The following is an 18004-nucleotide window of genomic DNA, read 5'->3' on the forward strand; positions in this document are numbered from 1 at the left end:
AAACACTCATTATTTCATTTGCTTCTGGTAAAATTATTCAAACATCCTTTTTCTAGCTTTTGGGTTGTAGAGTACATTACTATTATATTCCATATCTAATGGTTATGAGGTTTTTTGTCTGCTTTAAGATGTTCTCCATTCAGATATAAGGGGACTATCTTCCCAATGTGATTCCTCTGATGATCCTGGTCCCATGTGCTATGACCTGCTAGAATACTATACAATAAATAGTAATGCATCTTAGACGGCATTGGAGTAGCATTACAATTGCCACTTCTGCACCAAGCATTTTGAAGTTTAACTTCATATGGAGTTCAGTCATGGAGTTTGTGCTTCATCATATAGAAATGGGAATGAACTAAATACTATTAACTTAAAGTGATAATAAAGTAGACAGCTGTGGTACTGGGTGTCAACTTGAAACAAAACCTAGACATACCTGATTAGTTTTCGTCAACTTGATACAAACTAGAATCATCTAGGAGAAGGAAATCTCAACTGAGCAATTTTTTCCATCAGATTTTTCAGGCAGCATGTCTGTAGAGCATGGTTACTGTTTTATGGGAGAGGTATCAGCACACCTTTGGAGATACTACCCCTGGGCACACGGTGTTGGACTAGCTGAGCACTATGTGAGGAAAAACGAGTAAGAGACATTTCTTCCATGATCTCTGCTTCAGTACCTACCTCCAGGTTTCTGCCTTGGCTTTCCTGGATGAGGAACTGTGACTTAGAGGTATAAACTGAAATACCACACCCTCACACAAGGTAGTTTTGGTCAGTGACTTATAACAGCAGCATATACTAAATCAGAACACCTAAGCATAGGGAATCTAAACTAAGAAATGACCTTCATCATATTGGCCTGTGTGCATCTCTGTGGAACATGTTTTTGATTAACAATTGATATAGGTGGGGGCAGCCCACTGTAGGTGATACCATGCCTAGATAAGCGGACCTGGGTTGTATCAGAGATGTAGCTATACAAGCCAGGGAAGCAATCAAGGAAGCAGTTTCTTCCTCCCTGGTCTCTGCTTCAGGACTTGCCTCAGGTTTGGCTTCCCAAGATAGCAAACTGTATCCTGGAAAACGAAATAAACTCTCTCCTCCCCACATTACCTTTGGTCCTGGAATTTTATCACAGCAACAGAAAAGCAAGCTATGATACAAAACAGTCGGGAAAGGAAGCATAGATGAGACTCTCAGGAAGAAAATGACGTCTATTTTAGAGAGAGAAACAATATTTACAGTCTTAACACCACCTTAACACACAGCTGAGAGAAAAGCTGTATGATATCTCCAATAAGATATCACTGTTTTCCTCCAAGAAGACTAACTGGATCAATGGCACAAGATGGAACTAAAAGACATGCCCATTGTCAATGAACTCATAATGACCTACGCTTTCTATAGAACCACATCAGAAAACTGAATTCTAAAATGTTAGAATTAGTAGCATGACTCTGACAGATAAGCATGAATTTACCCTTCCTGATTCTTTTCCTCATTTTCCCTTCCCAGCCCAGGTGGGTAGGATAAGCTTGTGATTGGTGGTTTCGGGCATTTGGTTCAGGGAAGTTATTTTTGAAAATCACCAAGAGTTACTAAAACTTCAATAAATACTTCTGAATTTAAAACTTACCCAATGAGTCTGGGATTATTTCATCTGGAGAATGAAATATTTGTAGTGTGTCTTCTGTCCTTTCCATCAGGTTGTCTCCTTGAAGCCTAAATAATTAAAAATCATCATAGGAAACCGTAGTGGTGCTAAATGGTAAACTACAACATACATGCCAGACTTCTAGACTCTGAAATCAAACGTGCTTCTTCAACATAAACATTTGTGCTTATCTTATTAAATATAAACAATATCTTTCATTAATCTCAGGTTGTTGCTTTTTCTAGCTATAAAGGAAACATCTTCTATCTGTTTCTACATATGCAGTATGATTACTGTAGACCAGTGATTCTCAACCTATGTGTTGTGCCTACTTGAGATTCAAATGACCTCTTCACAGGGGTCGCATTTCAGATATCCTACATGTCACATATATACTTTATGTTTCATAACAGTAGCAAAATCACAGTTATGAAGTAGGAATGAAAATAATTTTATGTCTGGAGATTGCCACAACATGAAGAACAGTATTAAAGGGTCATGCCGTAAGGAAGGTTGAGAAGCACTGCTCTAGACTCCAGAGTCTAGAGGCAAACTCCTTTACATCTTAGCCTGGGCAAAACAAATAGTCATAGCAAAATGTTCTTACTAAGCCACAAAGTCTCGTTGAACAGAGAGAAAACAAGCCTGATACTACATGTTCAGCTGACTTCCAGGTCCCGGACTCATAAGACAGTTTTTATAACTGCATAGAGTTTTGACATACACACATGTTCAAATCAAATCAGTCTGAACAGAAAGACCAGTGATCAGAATCTGTCAGCAGTGGGAGAGAGGATCCTATTGTGGACAACACACCCAGGGTTGGCAAAGATGCTAGAGAAGCCTGGAGAGTAGAAGACTATGTAGATCCTTTACAATGGCATATCTCCCAAGTGATGTATCCTCATGTCTCTACTGAGAAATGATATCTGGGAGTATCAAATTCAACTTTGTTTTGATGGAACGTTGTAAAACTGTCTTCTCAGAAGAAGGTGGGTCTCAAATTTCTTCCCTAAATAAGTGCAGCACTGTAAATATTGAAGATTATGAAACAGTCCCAAGACTAGAAGTTTCCACCAATGTCTTCTCATATTCTGTACACTGAGAAAATGACAAATAATTTCCTAGGGAAATATTAATAAATGTATTGCATGTAACATTACATTTTGTTAAAATAAAAAGTATAATTAGTAACTATACTAGGCTCCAGTGTTAAAATTCTCAGTAAAACTTTTGCTTTTTGCACCATGGTGGAATCATACAATAACTTGTTCTCTTTATGTTTTGTAAAATTATAAATATTTGGAAATTATGCTTGCTTTTTATAATATTGCTTTCTCTATATTTCTCAATATGCCAAAAATGTGTATTATATTAGCCTTCTGTAAATACAATCATGTTTTCTGCATTGTGTAAGCTAGCTAGGATGGTCATCAGGTATTAGGTGCCTAAAGATTTGCCAAGGATAATTTTCTTGTAATACTTTTTAGTTAGCTAAGTATGCATTTTATACCTCAATAATTTTTACCACAGGAAAAGAAAACAGAACTTTAAAATAACAGTGAGCTATACTTTTCTCCAAACCTTTCCTACCTTTTTCTCCCTTTCAATTAATGTAAACAAATTAAGAAAACTATTTTGGTAACCCATAATATCAAATATTGGTTTTTTGAGTTTTCTTTTCCATGAGCATTCTATCAAAATTTTTAAGAAGAAATTCCAAAGAAAGTTTAAAGTTGTAATTAATAATTGTTATTAGAAATAACAAGGGGATAGAGAGATAGCTCAATGGTTAAGATTGCTTACTGTTCTTGCAGAGAACTCAACGTCTGAGAACATACATTGGATGGCTGGCAAATGCCTGTAACTACAGATCCAGATTATGTCCACTTCTGGCCACTAAAAACAACCTACATATGTACACACACACACACACACACACACACACACATATAAACAAAAATTTTTAAATTGACCTTTTAAAATATTCACAAATGTTTCAACACACTTGCATAATTAACAATAGATTAAAATGTAAAAAGAAATAAACTAAATTCTTCACAAAGATACAAAGAACTAGGACATAAAAACTATTCCTCACTTTCTGCTGGGGCAGACTGCTAGCTGGTCTGCTCCCCTGAACACACCATATACTGACCCATCCTAGAGGAACCACCTTACTCAGAGCAGGTAAGAACCCTCCCCCACAACCTATGTCCCAGAGGTGCAGCTGAACCCATCATCCACCCAAACCCTGCCCTCCAGAATACCATTCCCCTTTTGCCCCTCGCTTGGTCCTTTCTGCTTGGGCAGACTCCTAGCTGTTCTGCTCCTGTGAAGACACCAAATCCTGACCCATCCTGGAGGAACCACTGTACTCAGAGCAGCAGAGGAGCCACTGCACAGCAGTGGAGGAACCTCTGCACTCAGAGAAGTGGGGAATCCACTGCACTCAGAGCAGTTGAGGAAGATGGATTCTCAGGAACTATAACACACCAGGATCATAGGATTTCAGGATCCCAGAGGCAGCCTGAGTTCCAGGAACTCTTCACCCAGGATCTCAGGATCACAGGAACACAGAAACAGTTGGATTCTGAGGAGTTCTGACACAAGCAAGATAACAGAACAAACAGGCTCCAGTCAGATACCATGAGCACAGGTAGCACTAGAGATAACCAGATGGCGAAAAGCAAGCCCAAGAACATAAGAAACAGAAACCAAGGTTACCTGGCAGCATCAGAACCTAGTTCTCCCACTATAGCAAGTCCTGGACACCCCATCACACCGGAAAAGCAGGATTCATATTTAAAATCACTTCTCATGATGACAATAGAGGACTTTAAGAAGGACACAAATAACTCCCTTAATGAAATACAGGGTAACAAAGGTAAGCAGGTAGAAGCCCTTAAAGAGGAAATAAAAAATTCCTGAAAGAATTGCAAGAAAACACAAACAAACAGGTGAAGGAATTAAACAAAACCATCCAGGATCTAAAAATGGAAATAGAAACAATAAAGAAATCCCAAAGGGAGACTACTCTGGAGATATAAAACAAAGGAAAAGGACCAAACATCACCAACAGAATGCAAGAGATAGAAGAGAGAATCGAAGAGGCAGAAGATATGATGGAAAACATTGACACAAGAGTCAAAGAAAATGCAAAATGCAAAAACCTCATAAACCAAATCATCCAAGAAATCAAGGACACAATGAGAAGACCAAACCTAAGGATAATAGGTATAGATTAGATTGAAGATTTCAAAGTTAAAGGGCCCAGTAAATGTCTTAAACAAAATTATAGAAAAAAACTTCCCTAACCTAAAGAAAGAGATGCCCATGAACACACAAGAAGCCTACAGAACTCCAAATAGTCTAGACCAGAAAAAAATTTCTCTTGTCACATAATAATCAAAATATCAAATGCTCAAAACAAAGAAAAACTATTAAAAGCAGTAAAGGAAAAAGGTAAAGTAACAAATAAAGGCAGACCTATAAGAATTATGCCAGACTTCTCATCAGAGACTATAAAAGCCAGAAGATCCTGGACTGATATCGTATAGACCCTGAGAGAACACAAATGCCAGCCCAGACAACTATACCCAGCAAAACTCTCAATCACTGTAAATGGAGAAACCAAGATATTCCATGACAAAACCAAGTTTACACAATATCTTTCCACAAATCCAGCCCTACAAAGAATAATAGATGGAAAACAACAACACAAGGAGGGAAACTAAAACTTAGAAAAAGCAAGAAAATAATCTTCCAGCAAACCCAAAAGAAGACAACTACACGAACATAATTCCACCTCTAATAACAAAAATAACAGGAAGCAACAGTCATTTTTCCTTAATATCTCTTAACATCAATAGAGTCAATTCCCTAATAAAAAGTAGACTAACAGACTGGATAAGTAAACAGGACACAGAATTTTGCTGCATACAGGAAACCCACCTCAGTGGCAAAGACAGACACTACCTCAGAGTAAAAGGCTGGAAAACAATTTTCCAAGCAAATGGTCCCAAGAAGCAAGCTGGAGTAGCCATTCTGATATCAAATAAAGTCAACTTTCAAACAAAAGTTATCAAAAATGATAAGGAAGAACACTTCATACTCATCAAAAGAAAAATATACCAAGATGAACTCTCAACTCTGAACATCTATGCTCCAAATGCAAGGGTACCCACATTCATAAAAGAAACTTTACTAAAGCTCAAAGCACACATTGTACGTCACACAATCATAGTGGGGTACTTCAACACTCCACTCTCAGCAATGGACAGGTCATGGAAACAGAAACTGAACAGAGAGACAGTGAAACTAACAGAAGTTATATACCAAACGGATTTAAGAGATACCTATAGAACATTTCATCTTAAAACAAAAAAATACACCTTTTTCTCAACACCTCATAGTACCTTCTCCAAAATAGACCATAAAATTGGTCACAAAGAGGGTCTCAACAGATTCAAAACGATTGAAATAATCCCTTGCATCCTGTCAGATCACCATGGACTAAGGCTGGTCTTCAATAATAATAATAATAATAATAATAATAATAATAATAAAATGGAAAGCCCACATACACTTGAAAACTGAACAATGCTCTACTCAATGATAACTTGGTCAAGAAAGAAATAAAGAAAGAAATTAAAGACTTTTTAGAATTTAATGAAAATGAAGGTTCATTATACCTAAACTTATGAGACACAATGAACCAGTGCTAAGAGAAAAACTTATAGCTCTAAGTGCCTCCAAAAGGACACTGGAGAGAGCATACACTAGCAACTTGACAGCACACCTGAAAGCTCTAGAACAAAAAGAAACAAATACTCCCAAGAGGAGGAGATGGCAGAAAATAATCAAACTCAGGGCTGAAATCAACCAAATAGAAACAGAAAGCACTATACAAAGAATCAACAAAATCAGGAGCTGGTTCTTTGAGAAAATCAACAAGATAGATTAACCAGACTAACCAGAAGGCAGAGACACAGTATCCAAATTAATGAAATCAGAACAGAAAAGGGAGACATAACAACAGAAACTGAGAAAATTAAAAAAAAAATCATCATATCCTACTGTAAAAGCCAATACTCAACAAAACTGGAAAATCTGGATGAAATGGACAATTTTCTAGACAGATACCAGGCACCAAAGTTAAATCAGGAGCAGATAAACTATCTAAACAGTCTTGTAACTCCTAAAGAAATGGCAGCAGTCATTAAAAGTCTCTCTACCAAAAAAAGCCCCGGAGCAGATGGTTTTAGTGCAAAATGCTATCGGACCTTCAAGGAAGACCTAATACCGATTCTTTTCAAACTATTCCACAAAATAGAAACAGAAGGCACACTACACAATTTGTTCTGTGAAAGCCACAATTACACTCATACCTAAACCACACAAAGCCACAACAAAGAAAGTGTGCTTCAGACAATCTTCCTTATAAATATCGAAGCAAAAATACTTAATAAAATTTTCGCAAACTGAATCCAAGAACACAACATAAAAACAATCATCCATCATGATCAAATAGGTTTTATCCCAGGAATGCAAGGATGGTTCAATATCCGAAAATCCATCAATGTAATCCACTATATAAACAAATTCAAAGAAAAAAAAACCACATGATCATCTCACTAGAAGCTGAGAAAACATTGGACAAAATTCAACATCCCTTCATGGTAAAAGTCCTGGAAAGATCAGGAATTCAAGGCCCATACCTAAACATAGTAAAAGCAATATACATCAAACCAGTAGTAGCCAACATCAAACTAAATGGAGAGAAACTTGAAGCAATCCCACTAAAATCAGGAACTAGGCAAGGCTGTCCACTCTCTCCCTACCTATTCAATATAGTACTCGAATCCTAGCCAGAGCAATCAGACAACAAAATGAAGTCAAAAGGATACAAATAGGAAAGGAAGAAGTAAAAATATCACTATTTGCATATGATAGGATAGTATACTTAAGTGACCCCAAAGCATCCACCAGAGAACTCCTAAACCTGATAAACAACCTCAGCAAAGTGGCTGGATATAAAATTAATTTAAAAAAAAAAGTAAGTAACCTTCCTCTACTCAAGGGATAAACAGGCAGAGAAGAAAATTAGGGAAATGACACCCTTCACAATGGTCACAAATAATATAAAATACCTTGGTGTGAATCTAAGTAAGCAAGTAAAAGGTCTTTATGACAAGAACTTCAAGTGTCTGAAGAAAGAAATTGGAAAAGATCTCAGAAGATCTCCCATGCTCATGGGTTGGAAGGATTAATATAGAAAAAAAAAATGACCATCTTGCCAAAAGCAATCTACAGATTCAATTTAATTCTCATCAAAATTCCAAATCAATTCTTCATAGAGATAGAAAGAACAATTTTCAAATTCATTTGGAATAACAAAAAACCCAGGATATCCAGGATATCAAAAACTATTCTCAACAACAAAAGAACTTCTGGAGGAATCACCATCCCTGACCTCAAGCTGTTCTACAGAAAAATAGTGATAAAAACAACATGGTATTGGTACAGAGACAGACAAGAAGATCAATAGAATAGAATTGAAGACTCAGAAATGAAGCCACACACCTATGGTCATTTGATCTTTGACAAAGGAGCTAAAACCATCTAATATAAAAAGGACAGCCTTTTCAACAAATGGTATAGGTTCAAGTGGAAGTCATCATGTAGAAGAATGCAAATTGATCCATTCTTATCTCCTTGTACAAAGCTGAAGTCCAAGTGGATCAAGGACATCCACATAAAACCAGATACACTGAAACTAATAGAAGAGAAGGTGGGGAAGAACCTTGAATACTTGGGCACAGGGGAAAAGTCCCTGAACAGGACACCAATGGCTTATGCTCTAAGATCAAGAATTGACAAATGGGACCTCATAAAATTGCAAAGCTTCTGTAAAGTAAAGGACACTGTCAATAGGACAAAACAGCAAACAACAGATTGGGGAAAGACCTTTACCAATCCTACATCCAATAGAGGGCTAATGTCCAATGTATGCAAAGAACTCAAGAAATTAGATTCCAAACAACAAAATAACCTATTAAAAATGGGGTACAGCGCTAAACAAAGACTTCTCAACTGAGGAAACTTGAATGGCTGAGAAGCACCTAAGGAAATGTTCAACTTCCTTAGTCATCAGGAAATGCAAATCAAAGCAACCCTGAGATTCCACCTCATACCAGTCAGAATGGCTAAGATCAAAAGCTCAAGTGATAGCAGCTGGCAAGGATGTGGAGGAAGAGGAACACTCCTCCCTTTTTGGTGGGATTGCAAGCTGATACAACCACACTGGAAATCAGTCTGACTGTTTCTCAGAAAATTGGACATAGCATTACCTGAGGACCCAGCTATAATACTCCTGGGCATATACGCAGAATATGCTCCAACATATAACAAGGACACATGCTCCACTATGTTCATAGCAGCCTTATTCATAATAGCCAGAAGCTAGAAAGAACCCAGATGTCCTTCAACAGAGGAATGGATACAGAAAATGTGGTACATTTATATAATGTAGTATTGCTCAGCTATTAAAAACAATGAATTCATGAAATTCTTAGGCAAATGGATGGAACTAGGAAATATCCTGAGTGAGGTAACTCAATCACCAAAGAACACACATGATATACACTCACTGATAAGTGGATATTAGCCCAAAAGCTCACAATACTCAAGATACAACTCACAGACCACATGAAACTCATGAAGAAGTAAGACTAAAGTGTGTGTGCTTCGGTTTTCTTAAAAGGAGTAACAAAATACTCATTGGAGCAAATATGGAGACAAAGTGTGGGACAGAAACTGAAGGAGGGGTCATCTGGAGACTGTTCTGCCTGGGTATCCATCCCAGGTGCAGTTATCAAAAGCAGAGGCTGATGTGCAGCCAAGAAGTGCATGCTGACAGGATCCTGATATAGCTGTCTCATTAGAGGTCTGCCAGAGCCTGACATTTACAGAGGTGGAATGCTCACAGCCAACCATTGACAGATCATGGGGTTCCCAAAGGAGAAGTTAGAGAGAAGACTGAAGGAGCTGAAGGGGTTTGTGGCCCCATGAGGAGAGTAACAATACCAACCAACCAGAGTTCCCAGGGTCTAAACCACCAGCCTGGGAGCATATAGGGAGGGCCCATGGTTCCAGCTGTATATATAGGGGAGGATGACCTTGTCGAGCACAGGTGGGAGAGGAGGTCCTTGGTCTCATGAAGGCTGGATGCCCCAGTGTGGGGTAATTCAAGTGTGTGGGGGGGGTGGGTTGATGAGGGAACATCGTCCTAGGATGGGGGGATGGGGTAGGAGGTTTCTGGGTGGGGGGGGAAATACGGAAAAAGGATAACATCTGAAATGTAAATAAAATATCCAATAAAAAATAATTTAAAAACCAAACAAACAACTCTGCCTCCCTCATGTGCCAGCATACATTTATGAGCTTGCCAGCACATAGGATGTGAAGGCAGAAAGTCTTTAGTTCAACACAAACCTGGTAAGAACCGTCTGAGGAATTGAAAACTGAACAGTAAATTCCCTTTTTGCTGTTGTTTTTATGTTTATTTTGGATTTTTTTCTCATCTCATGTATCAGTAGAGGCAAATGTTTACTTAGCATTTAATAATTTGATCAGTGCTGGGCCAAGTGTTTCAAGGATCAAAGGAAATTCTAATTGTTTGGTTTCCTAGTCCTTGGTGTAGCTGAGCTGAACAGACAAATATCCCTGAATACATCCCAGTGAATTGGGTGTCCTTGATGCTGGCTCATCTTCCAAACACTGCCCTCCAGATGCCTGAGAAGATGTTTGCTGTGACTTGGCACCTTTTTCCTGGGAGCGATGTGCTCGACTGCTCTGCCAGTATCCCCAGGCTGCAAGCCACAAAGCCCCACAGTTGTAGGAGGTTAGCGGTTGTTGCAAAGACAAGGCTTGGGAGGGAATGTCCGGGAAATGCAGCCTTTAAAAACTCAAACTGTTTTGATTTTACTTTTTACCACAAGCCATTTCCAAGCCTTTTCTATTTGCTTTCTAAAACCACTCTTTCATAATTTTTAACGCCTATGCTGAATGCCTCTGCTCCTCATTGAATCAGCCTCTGCCTTGTCACACCACTGAATCATTGTCACACTGAATCATTGTCACACTGAATCAGCCCCTAGCCTTGCTTGTCCATCACACTGAAGCTATTCTCCTAGGGAGTGAGATGGACTCAGTGGTAGATCATGTGCTTAGCATGAACATGAAGAAGAAAAGCATTACTACTACTTTACTCCTTTCAAAGAGCTCTGCCTGACCCTCAACCTCCGCTCACTTGGGATTGTGTGGATCACCCTTTCTTCTCTCTGGTAATAAAGGCTGCTCCACTCTCTTTCTTCAATTCATGGATCCCTAGTATCTGGAGTGCTTATGTGTTCATATGCATACATATGTGATAACCTCAAAATCTCTTGACTTCTTCTGCTTTGTCATCCCTAAGCCAATGACAGACTTCTCACAGTTACTTGGTACCAGAAATGCCTATGTCCATGTTCCCTGAAAGCACTTCCTTCCTTTATGCCTTTTCATAATGCCATTCCTGATAACACTTTTTGGGAATGATTTTAATTGTATGTCCCTGTTTCCCCTTGTTCCTTCTTAGATATTCAGGTTTCTGCTTCCCTCCTCTCTTAGAATTCATGTGTCCTCAGTTCCTTTCCTTGCCATCTTTCCACTGATACCACCAAGAATCTAACTCCACATGAATCTGGCACATGGTGCTTGTGTGAAACTAAATAACAGTAATGGTGTTACTTGTGTTATGCTATGTTACTACTGACTCTAGCACTGGGGAGTACAGAGTGAAGGTTTGCAACTTTAAAGTAAGGCTTCTTGGTTTTCTCTCTTCTGTTTTTGTCAAGAACTTTCCAAATATAACACCTTCCTTCTGTACCACTCAGAAAAATTTTTTCATTGTTAATAAAGATCTTCAATTCTACCTCACACATGAGCTCCATAATTATCTTCCTTATTGTTCTGTTTCCTAACTTACAGAAGACAAATATATCAAGTGGGCTGGTGATGAAGGTCAAGGGTCTCATGTCACTCCTTCTCTTCAATTTGTTTTATCCATTTCTGTCCCACCATTGCTATTCATTCTGTGCATTTGCCCTATTGTTTACTTCTCTTGCAGCTACAGTCTCTCTCTCTCTCTCTCACTCTCTCTCTCTCACTCTTGCTCTCTCTCTCTCTCACTCACTCTTGCTCTCTCTCTCTCTGTCTCGTACACACACACACACACACACACACACACACTCACTGACTCCACACTGTCTAACAGATGTTGATGTTGTCTTTTCTTGTGTATTGTACTTAGCCAAGCTCTTGAAATACTTTGATTCAATACCTTTGCTCTCAGTTTCCATTCAGCTTGCTTTACTTTGGTTTGTGCCTCAACTACCCTGGGAAAACTGCTCACACTAGGACTTCTTCATATGCTGTGAACAATGGAATATTTCAACAGAACACCTTTGCCATCAGCATTTTGAGTGGTGTCATAGTCAGGTTTTAGGGGATTAAGAATAAATTACAGTGAAGAAAATGAGGAGTTTCAAGTGTTCATGACCTCTTTCTTTGGAAGGAGGAAAAGACTATAATTTTAGTTGGTTTCTCAAAATAATCTTTGACTCAAAGGGGCTTAAGAACTCCCATTTGTATTGGCTTCTTGTCTCCTGCAAGATGAGTTACAGTTTCCTCAGCAAATTACATGATTCCCTCCATTGGACAATCTCTACTCGTGTCTACAAATCCATCTTCTTGGATATTCTCCTGGGGCTGAATAGTCTATAAGCTCAGATCTGCTTTCACTTTTTCAAAGCTATTTTATTGTGAGTCCTCTGTCACTGTACTGTTACTTCTGGCTGAATTCCTCTGTCCTTTTTTATACCATGGGCTTATTCCCTGTTTTTCATTCTGGATCCTCCCCTTTCAAAGGCCTTCCTTCTGGGAATCTTAGCATCTGTGCAAATCCTTACCAGCTCTCTGCTTCACTGTGTCTCACCTGTTTATTTAGATGTCTGTTTCTCAGTTCGAAGAAAGATTTTTGTTCCCTCAAATCTATGTTAAAAGATTAAAAGTTGATTTTAGTATATTATGGGCTCTAAGGAGATGTTTACGACATTTTTTTCAATGATTAGTTCAATTTGGAAGTCAGGAAATATGTGAACCAGACCATAGGTAAGAATCTCTACAAACGATTTATAACAATATGCCCTTGAGAAATCCTAAATATCATCCTGCATATGTCCTACTCTGGTCAAGTAGTTCTCTGCCTGGTTCAGTTTGATGCAGAGAATGAGTTGGGGGCTGTGTAATCCAGAAAACAGGAAAGAAGGATATGGGTATGTAAAGTAGAAAAACAAATCTATGTGATGAAGGATTACTGAGTCAACCACTATACTTAGCAGATGGCTGCTACTTAATCCCATAGGAAGCTTTGAAGAACTTAATGAGATGAGACTTCAAGACTGAAGAGGCAAAGCATTTATTCACCGATATCTAGTCAAGGTTGACTCTTGGACCATGTTTTTTCTTAACCTATTATTTGCACATAGACTACTATTACACGATTGCTGATTGCTATTCCTGAGTTAGAAATATAGTATAACAGGACCAAGAGAAGCGAAACATTGAACTTTGTCCCTACACAAATCTGGATACCACCCCTTTAAAGCACCTCAACCAGAGATGTGTCAAAGAATATGAAAATGAGGGACATATGAAGCTAAGAAAAGCTATGGATATATTTGTTTAAAACAAATTAAAATCAGATTTAATTTTATAGTATCCAATAAATACTGAAAATGATATCCAAAGTTTGTGAGATCTTTATTGGCACAGTCTTAACAATGACAGATATGCCCACTGGAATTATTGTGTCTGTCACAGAACCTGGTAAATATGCATGATTAAGAAAGACTTGTTACATAAATTTAGTGAGAAATTACCCAGATCTTACAAAATATAGACACAAGAAAGCGGGATTTGTCAGGGAAAAGGTCAGGGTTCATTCAGGACTTCGGCTGTGACAGTGTGGGTAATATGTGGGTGATGTTGGCTGAATTTCACTAATTCACTGTGGAAGGCACAGAAGGAACCTCCAAAGTCTCATCTAAAAGAACCAAGAGTAGCACAGAACTGACTCCTGAGGGAGGAGTTTGAACAATGTAAGCAGTGATGAAGTAGAAAAGGTAATTTGTACTATTTGGTCACTTTGTTCCTTTTTAAGAACCCAAACGATTCAATGAAAATATTTTTTAATATTTTTCTTAAATCCACTCTGTTGTCTTAGGAAGCAGCTCAATGGTAGTGCTTGTCAAGCATGCACAGTACCCTAGGTTTGAAACCTAGTTTGGATTACATAAGCAGAAATGAAGGTCAGACAAGTAAAATGGACACAACTGAGGGTCTACAAGAAATCCAGTTTATATTAAACAAAAAGTTAAGCCAGTATGGAGGAGTGTATATAGCTTCACAGGGGGTAAACAGGGAAGGCTGCTTTCAAATCTAGTATTTGAACTGGAATATGAAGTGACAGACTGTTCTAGAACCCTGGAAAAATAGTACTCGAGTATGCAGAAATTACACATTTAAGCATCTTTAAGCCAGTGACTTCAGTCAAGTGGAAGACAGTTTGAGTAGGATGGTGCATTGTCAGAGAAAGAGGACAGAGAGAGAGAGAGAGAGAGAGAGAGAGAGAGAGAGAGAGAGAGAGAAGTGGACAGTCCTGCCTCTGTGACCATAGTGAGGGTAATCAAGACTGATTCTGGATACCTGTGGAGTGGTAACTGTACATCTGATAACTAGAATATCAATGTGAGGTTTAAAAGGAGGGACCTGCTATGAATTATTTTGGGGGAGAAGAGTACTGAGCAATTAAACTGATAATCTGGCCCTTGTCAGAGATATAAAAAATAAGATCTGATGGAAATTAAGCAGAATTTAGTCTGGGACACAACAATATTAAAAAATATTTTAGGCATGTATGTAGAAGTACAGAGAGACAAACATATGGAGATTAAGCAACTGTATGAAGTTCTGGGGAGGTTTTATCCTTCTTCATTACAAAATCTTTCCCTCAAAAGATCAGGACATGAAATACTATTTCACATACTTACTTTGAATGGTATGATTTTTCTCTTCCATTAAAAAACTAATGGCATCTCTGATGAATATTGAATAAATCAGGGAAATCAAATTAAGCAGTTTGGGTTTTAACAATCATTTTGAACCACTTTCTTTGAAGGGGGTAGGAAATCACTTCTCTCCCTAAACAAGAGTGCTCTGAATTCCCAAAGCCATCTTTATGACAGTAAGCTTTGGGACACTTCTAATTCTTTCTAATTGTTAATTTGCAACTGCAGGATTCTAGTATAGTTATCTGGGTGTTGTTTTCAAAGAAAATCTTAAAAACTTATTGTCATTCATTCAATCTTGATGCTTTTAAATGAATCAAAATTGCCATCAACAACAAAACAAAAACAACCAAACAAAAAACCCTCGATGAGAACTTTAAGGGTGTAATTCTATTCTACATCTGGGGTTGTGATCTGGCATGATCTGTGTGTGGTTTACATGTTTGCCCATCAGCATCACAGATTTCCTAAGATCAGAGGTCTCTGTGTTCTCCACACAGCATCCAATACATACAGGGGAGCTTACTATATTTGTGGCTCTCAGAGTACTAGATTTATCCTGCATTTTTATTATCTCTTTCCTACCCTATAAAAACAACAAATAAACAAAACAAAACAAAAGCCCTCACTGCTGCCCTAGGAACTATCAGCACATCCTAGCAGTATTTCAGACACAACTTAAATGTTCCTTTCCCCTCTCATTTTCCAAACCTGCTTCTCCGTTATGCTTACAGCTTTTTTTCATCTACTCAGGTTCCATCTGTTTGTGGCTGATCTTTTGCATTGACTTTAGCCTTTTAGCACAATCTCTCAGATCTCCTGGATAGCATTTCTAGTCCCTAGACCCTTGCTCTCACTCTTGATAGAACAGACAATAATTGCTTCTAGACAAAGCTCCTTCCTGAGGAACAGAGCAAGAAAAGCAATAGTCCCATTTACCCCAAAGATTTTATAAAGTTTTGTTTCTAAAATCCTCAAGATGCTCTGAACATTAGCCTCTAAAACATAATGATTAACAAAGACAAAATAAAAGCCATGCCCCTTCCTCTTAAGTTTCCCTCTTAGCGACCTATCTCTTAAAGCGAGATATGGGTCTGTACTCCTATAACTCCCTAATAAATTTATGGTTCTCTCAGATATGCAAGATGGTAGGCATGAAGTTGTCATGGTTGCCTCTCATCTGAGTTGCTAATTATATTTTTGGCAGAGGCTTAAGAATTTTAAAAATCAAATCTGAGAAATCAACATGGAGAATAGATGTTTTGTTACTGGTCTCTTCAAAGTGTCAATGTGCCTTTGGCCTCTGTCATACCTAGAGCAGAAGGATAAAGTCACAAGCCTTATTTGAAATTGTGGGCCAGATGGTGAGATTAAGGACAGAAAACACCAAAGAAGATTCTTTCAGATACCAGAAACAGCCAGATTGCAAGTTGTTGTCTAAAGCTGTGGTGCTGAAGTACAACCACATCAAAAAGAAAGGCTCCTTCTGTAGGAACCTGAGGATGTGGTCCCAAAAGGTTTACAGCCAAAATGTATAGCAATCACAGTGCTAAACTGCAGGGAACTTCTCATAATCCAGAGCAGTGAGGCCTGAAAATGACAATAGTCTGTGTCAATAACCTCTTCACTTGGAACCATTTGCACTGTAAATGTCAAATAAGTAGCTTCCACAATACCCAGAAAAAAAGTTGTGATGTTCTACCCAAATTCTCAACCAGTTGAAAGACATTCTTGGATATTGACAAGTTCAGAATTCTATATCCTCCAGCTTCCCTGAATGAACTTCCCTGGGTTTTTGCAAAGAGGAAGAAGCAGAGTGGAGAATTTATTCATAAGCATGATATATAATTAGAAGAGAAGTGGTCAGCTCTGAAATCATCTGAAGAATGAAAATAAGATTAAATATCCCCACAATCCTAAGATCAGAATGCACATGGTATGATCCTCAGAGAAGATACATGTACAATGAAGTATAGTAGTGATCCAACCCTAATCAACAAGTGCAAAAAACAAAAACAAAAAAAAAAATGAGGAGAGGTCATCAAGAGTTTAGGACTAATAATTAAACACTTTACAAGAGAAGCAAAAGATACTCTTTCTGATAATTGAATAATCATAAACTTAGTTATGTTAGTTTTTAACTAAGTATAGAAATAGGACACGTACAGCCATAGACAATAATAATGGTATTATGCATTTTAAATTTTGAAATATTTTCAGTATAAGAAATGATAAATATCTGGATATGCTTATCTCAATTTAAAAACTATACACTATACACAGACACCAAGACATCACTTGGCACCCTATAAATATGTACAACTTTTATGTTTTTATGCTACCATTAAAAATTTAAAGCTGAGTGTAGTGGTACACATCTGTAATCACAGCAGAGGGAGGCTAAGGCAAAAAGATTTCACATTTGAAGCAAGCCTGAATTGGTTAAAGAAACCCTGTGTTTAAAAAAACAAAAAAACAAAAAACAAAAAGAACAGAAAACAACAAAAAAACAACCCAAACAAAACAAAGCAAAAACAAACAAACAAACAAACAAACAAACAAAAAATTAGGAAAAATAATAAAAGAAAAGGGAGGGACAAGAAAGAAGAAAACTGAATGCATGTTTTATAAATTACTGAAGAAAAAATCTAATATATTGTTTGGAAGGGCAATAATTACACATTTAACTTCTCACAGTTCTGTAGTTGGTACACTATGAGTTTCTATTGGATGAATCATGTAGCATTAAAGTATGTAAAGTAATTTGAAATAAAAAGTTTTGCATCACTCAGATAGAAATGAATGATTCACTAGGTTTTACATATTTTTGATTCACCATTTCTCCTGAGAAATTTATCTTAAGAAAGTGATTTAAGGAAGTCAGAAAGCTGCTCAACACTAGAGTCAGAAATAAATTGCCTCTAAAGAACAGAGAATTATTAAAAATAAGAACATAAGTATAAGTGTCTTAAATGACAAGAAAACTCAATGCAGATACTCATTAATATGACAGCTGAGCTACAGAAAAATGGGTAATTATATGATCTCTGTTTTATAAAACAATAGAGAGATATAACAGAAATAAAGTTGATGAAGATACATGATAGATAAACAGATGATAGATAGATAGATAGATAGATAGATAGATAGATAGATAGATAGATAGATAGAT

General features: G+C 37.6%; 1 protein-coding gene across 3 annotated transcripts in view; it reads right to left on the reverse strand.

Moving 5' to 3' along the window:
* CUNH8orf34 (chromosome unknown C8orf34 homolog) overlaps nt 1-18004 on the reverse strand; it is a 394342-nt gene that overhangs the window by 98154 nt on the left and 278184 nt on the right. For all 3 annotated transcript variants that reach the window (XM_028770071.1, XM_028770080.1, XM_028770076.1), the window contains exon 9: nt 1643-1728. In XM_028770071.1, coding sequence (XP_028625904.1) covers nt 1643-1728 — 86 coding nt within the window. The remainder of the gene's footprint in view (nt 1-1642; nt 1729-18004) is intronic.

The sequence above is a fragment of the Grammomys surdaster genome, unplaced genomic scaffold, assembly GCF_004785775.1.
Source record: "Grammomys surdaster isolate TR1022 unplaced genomic scaffold, NIH_TR_1.0 64, whole genome shotgun sequence".
Classification (NCBI taxonomy): Eukaryota; Metazoa; Chordata; class Mammalia; order Rodentia; family Muridae; genus Grammomys; species Grammomys surdaster.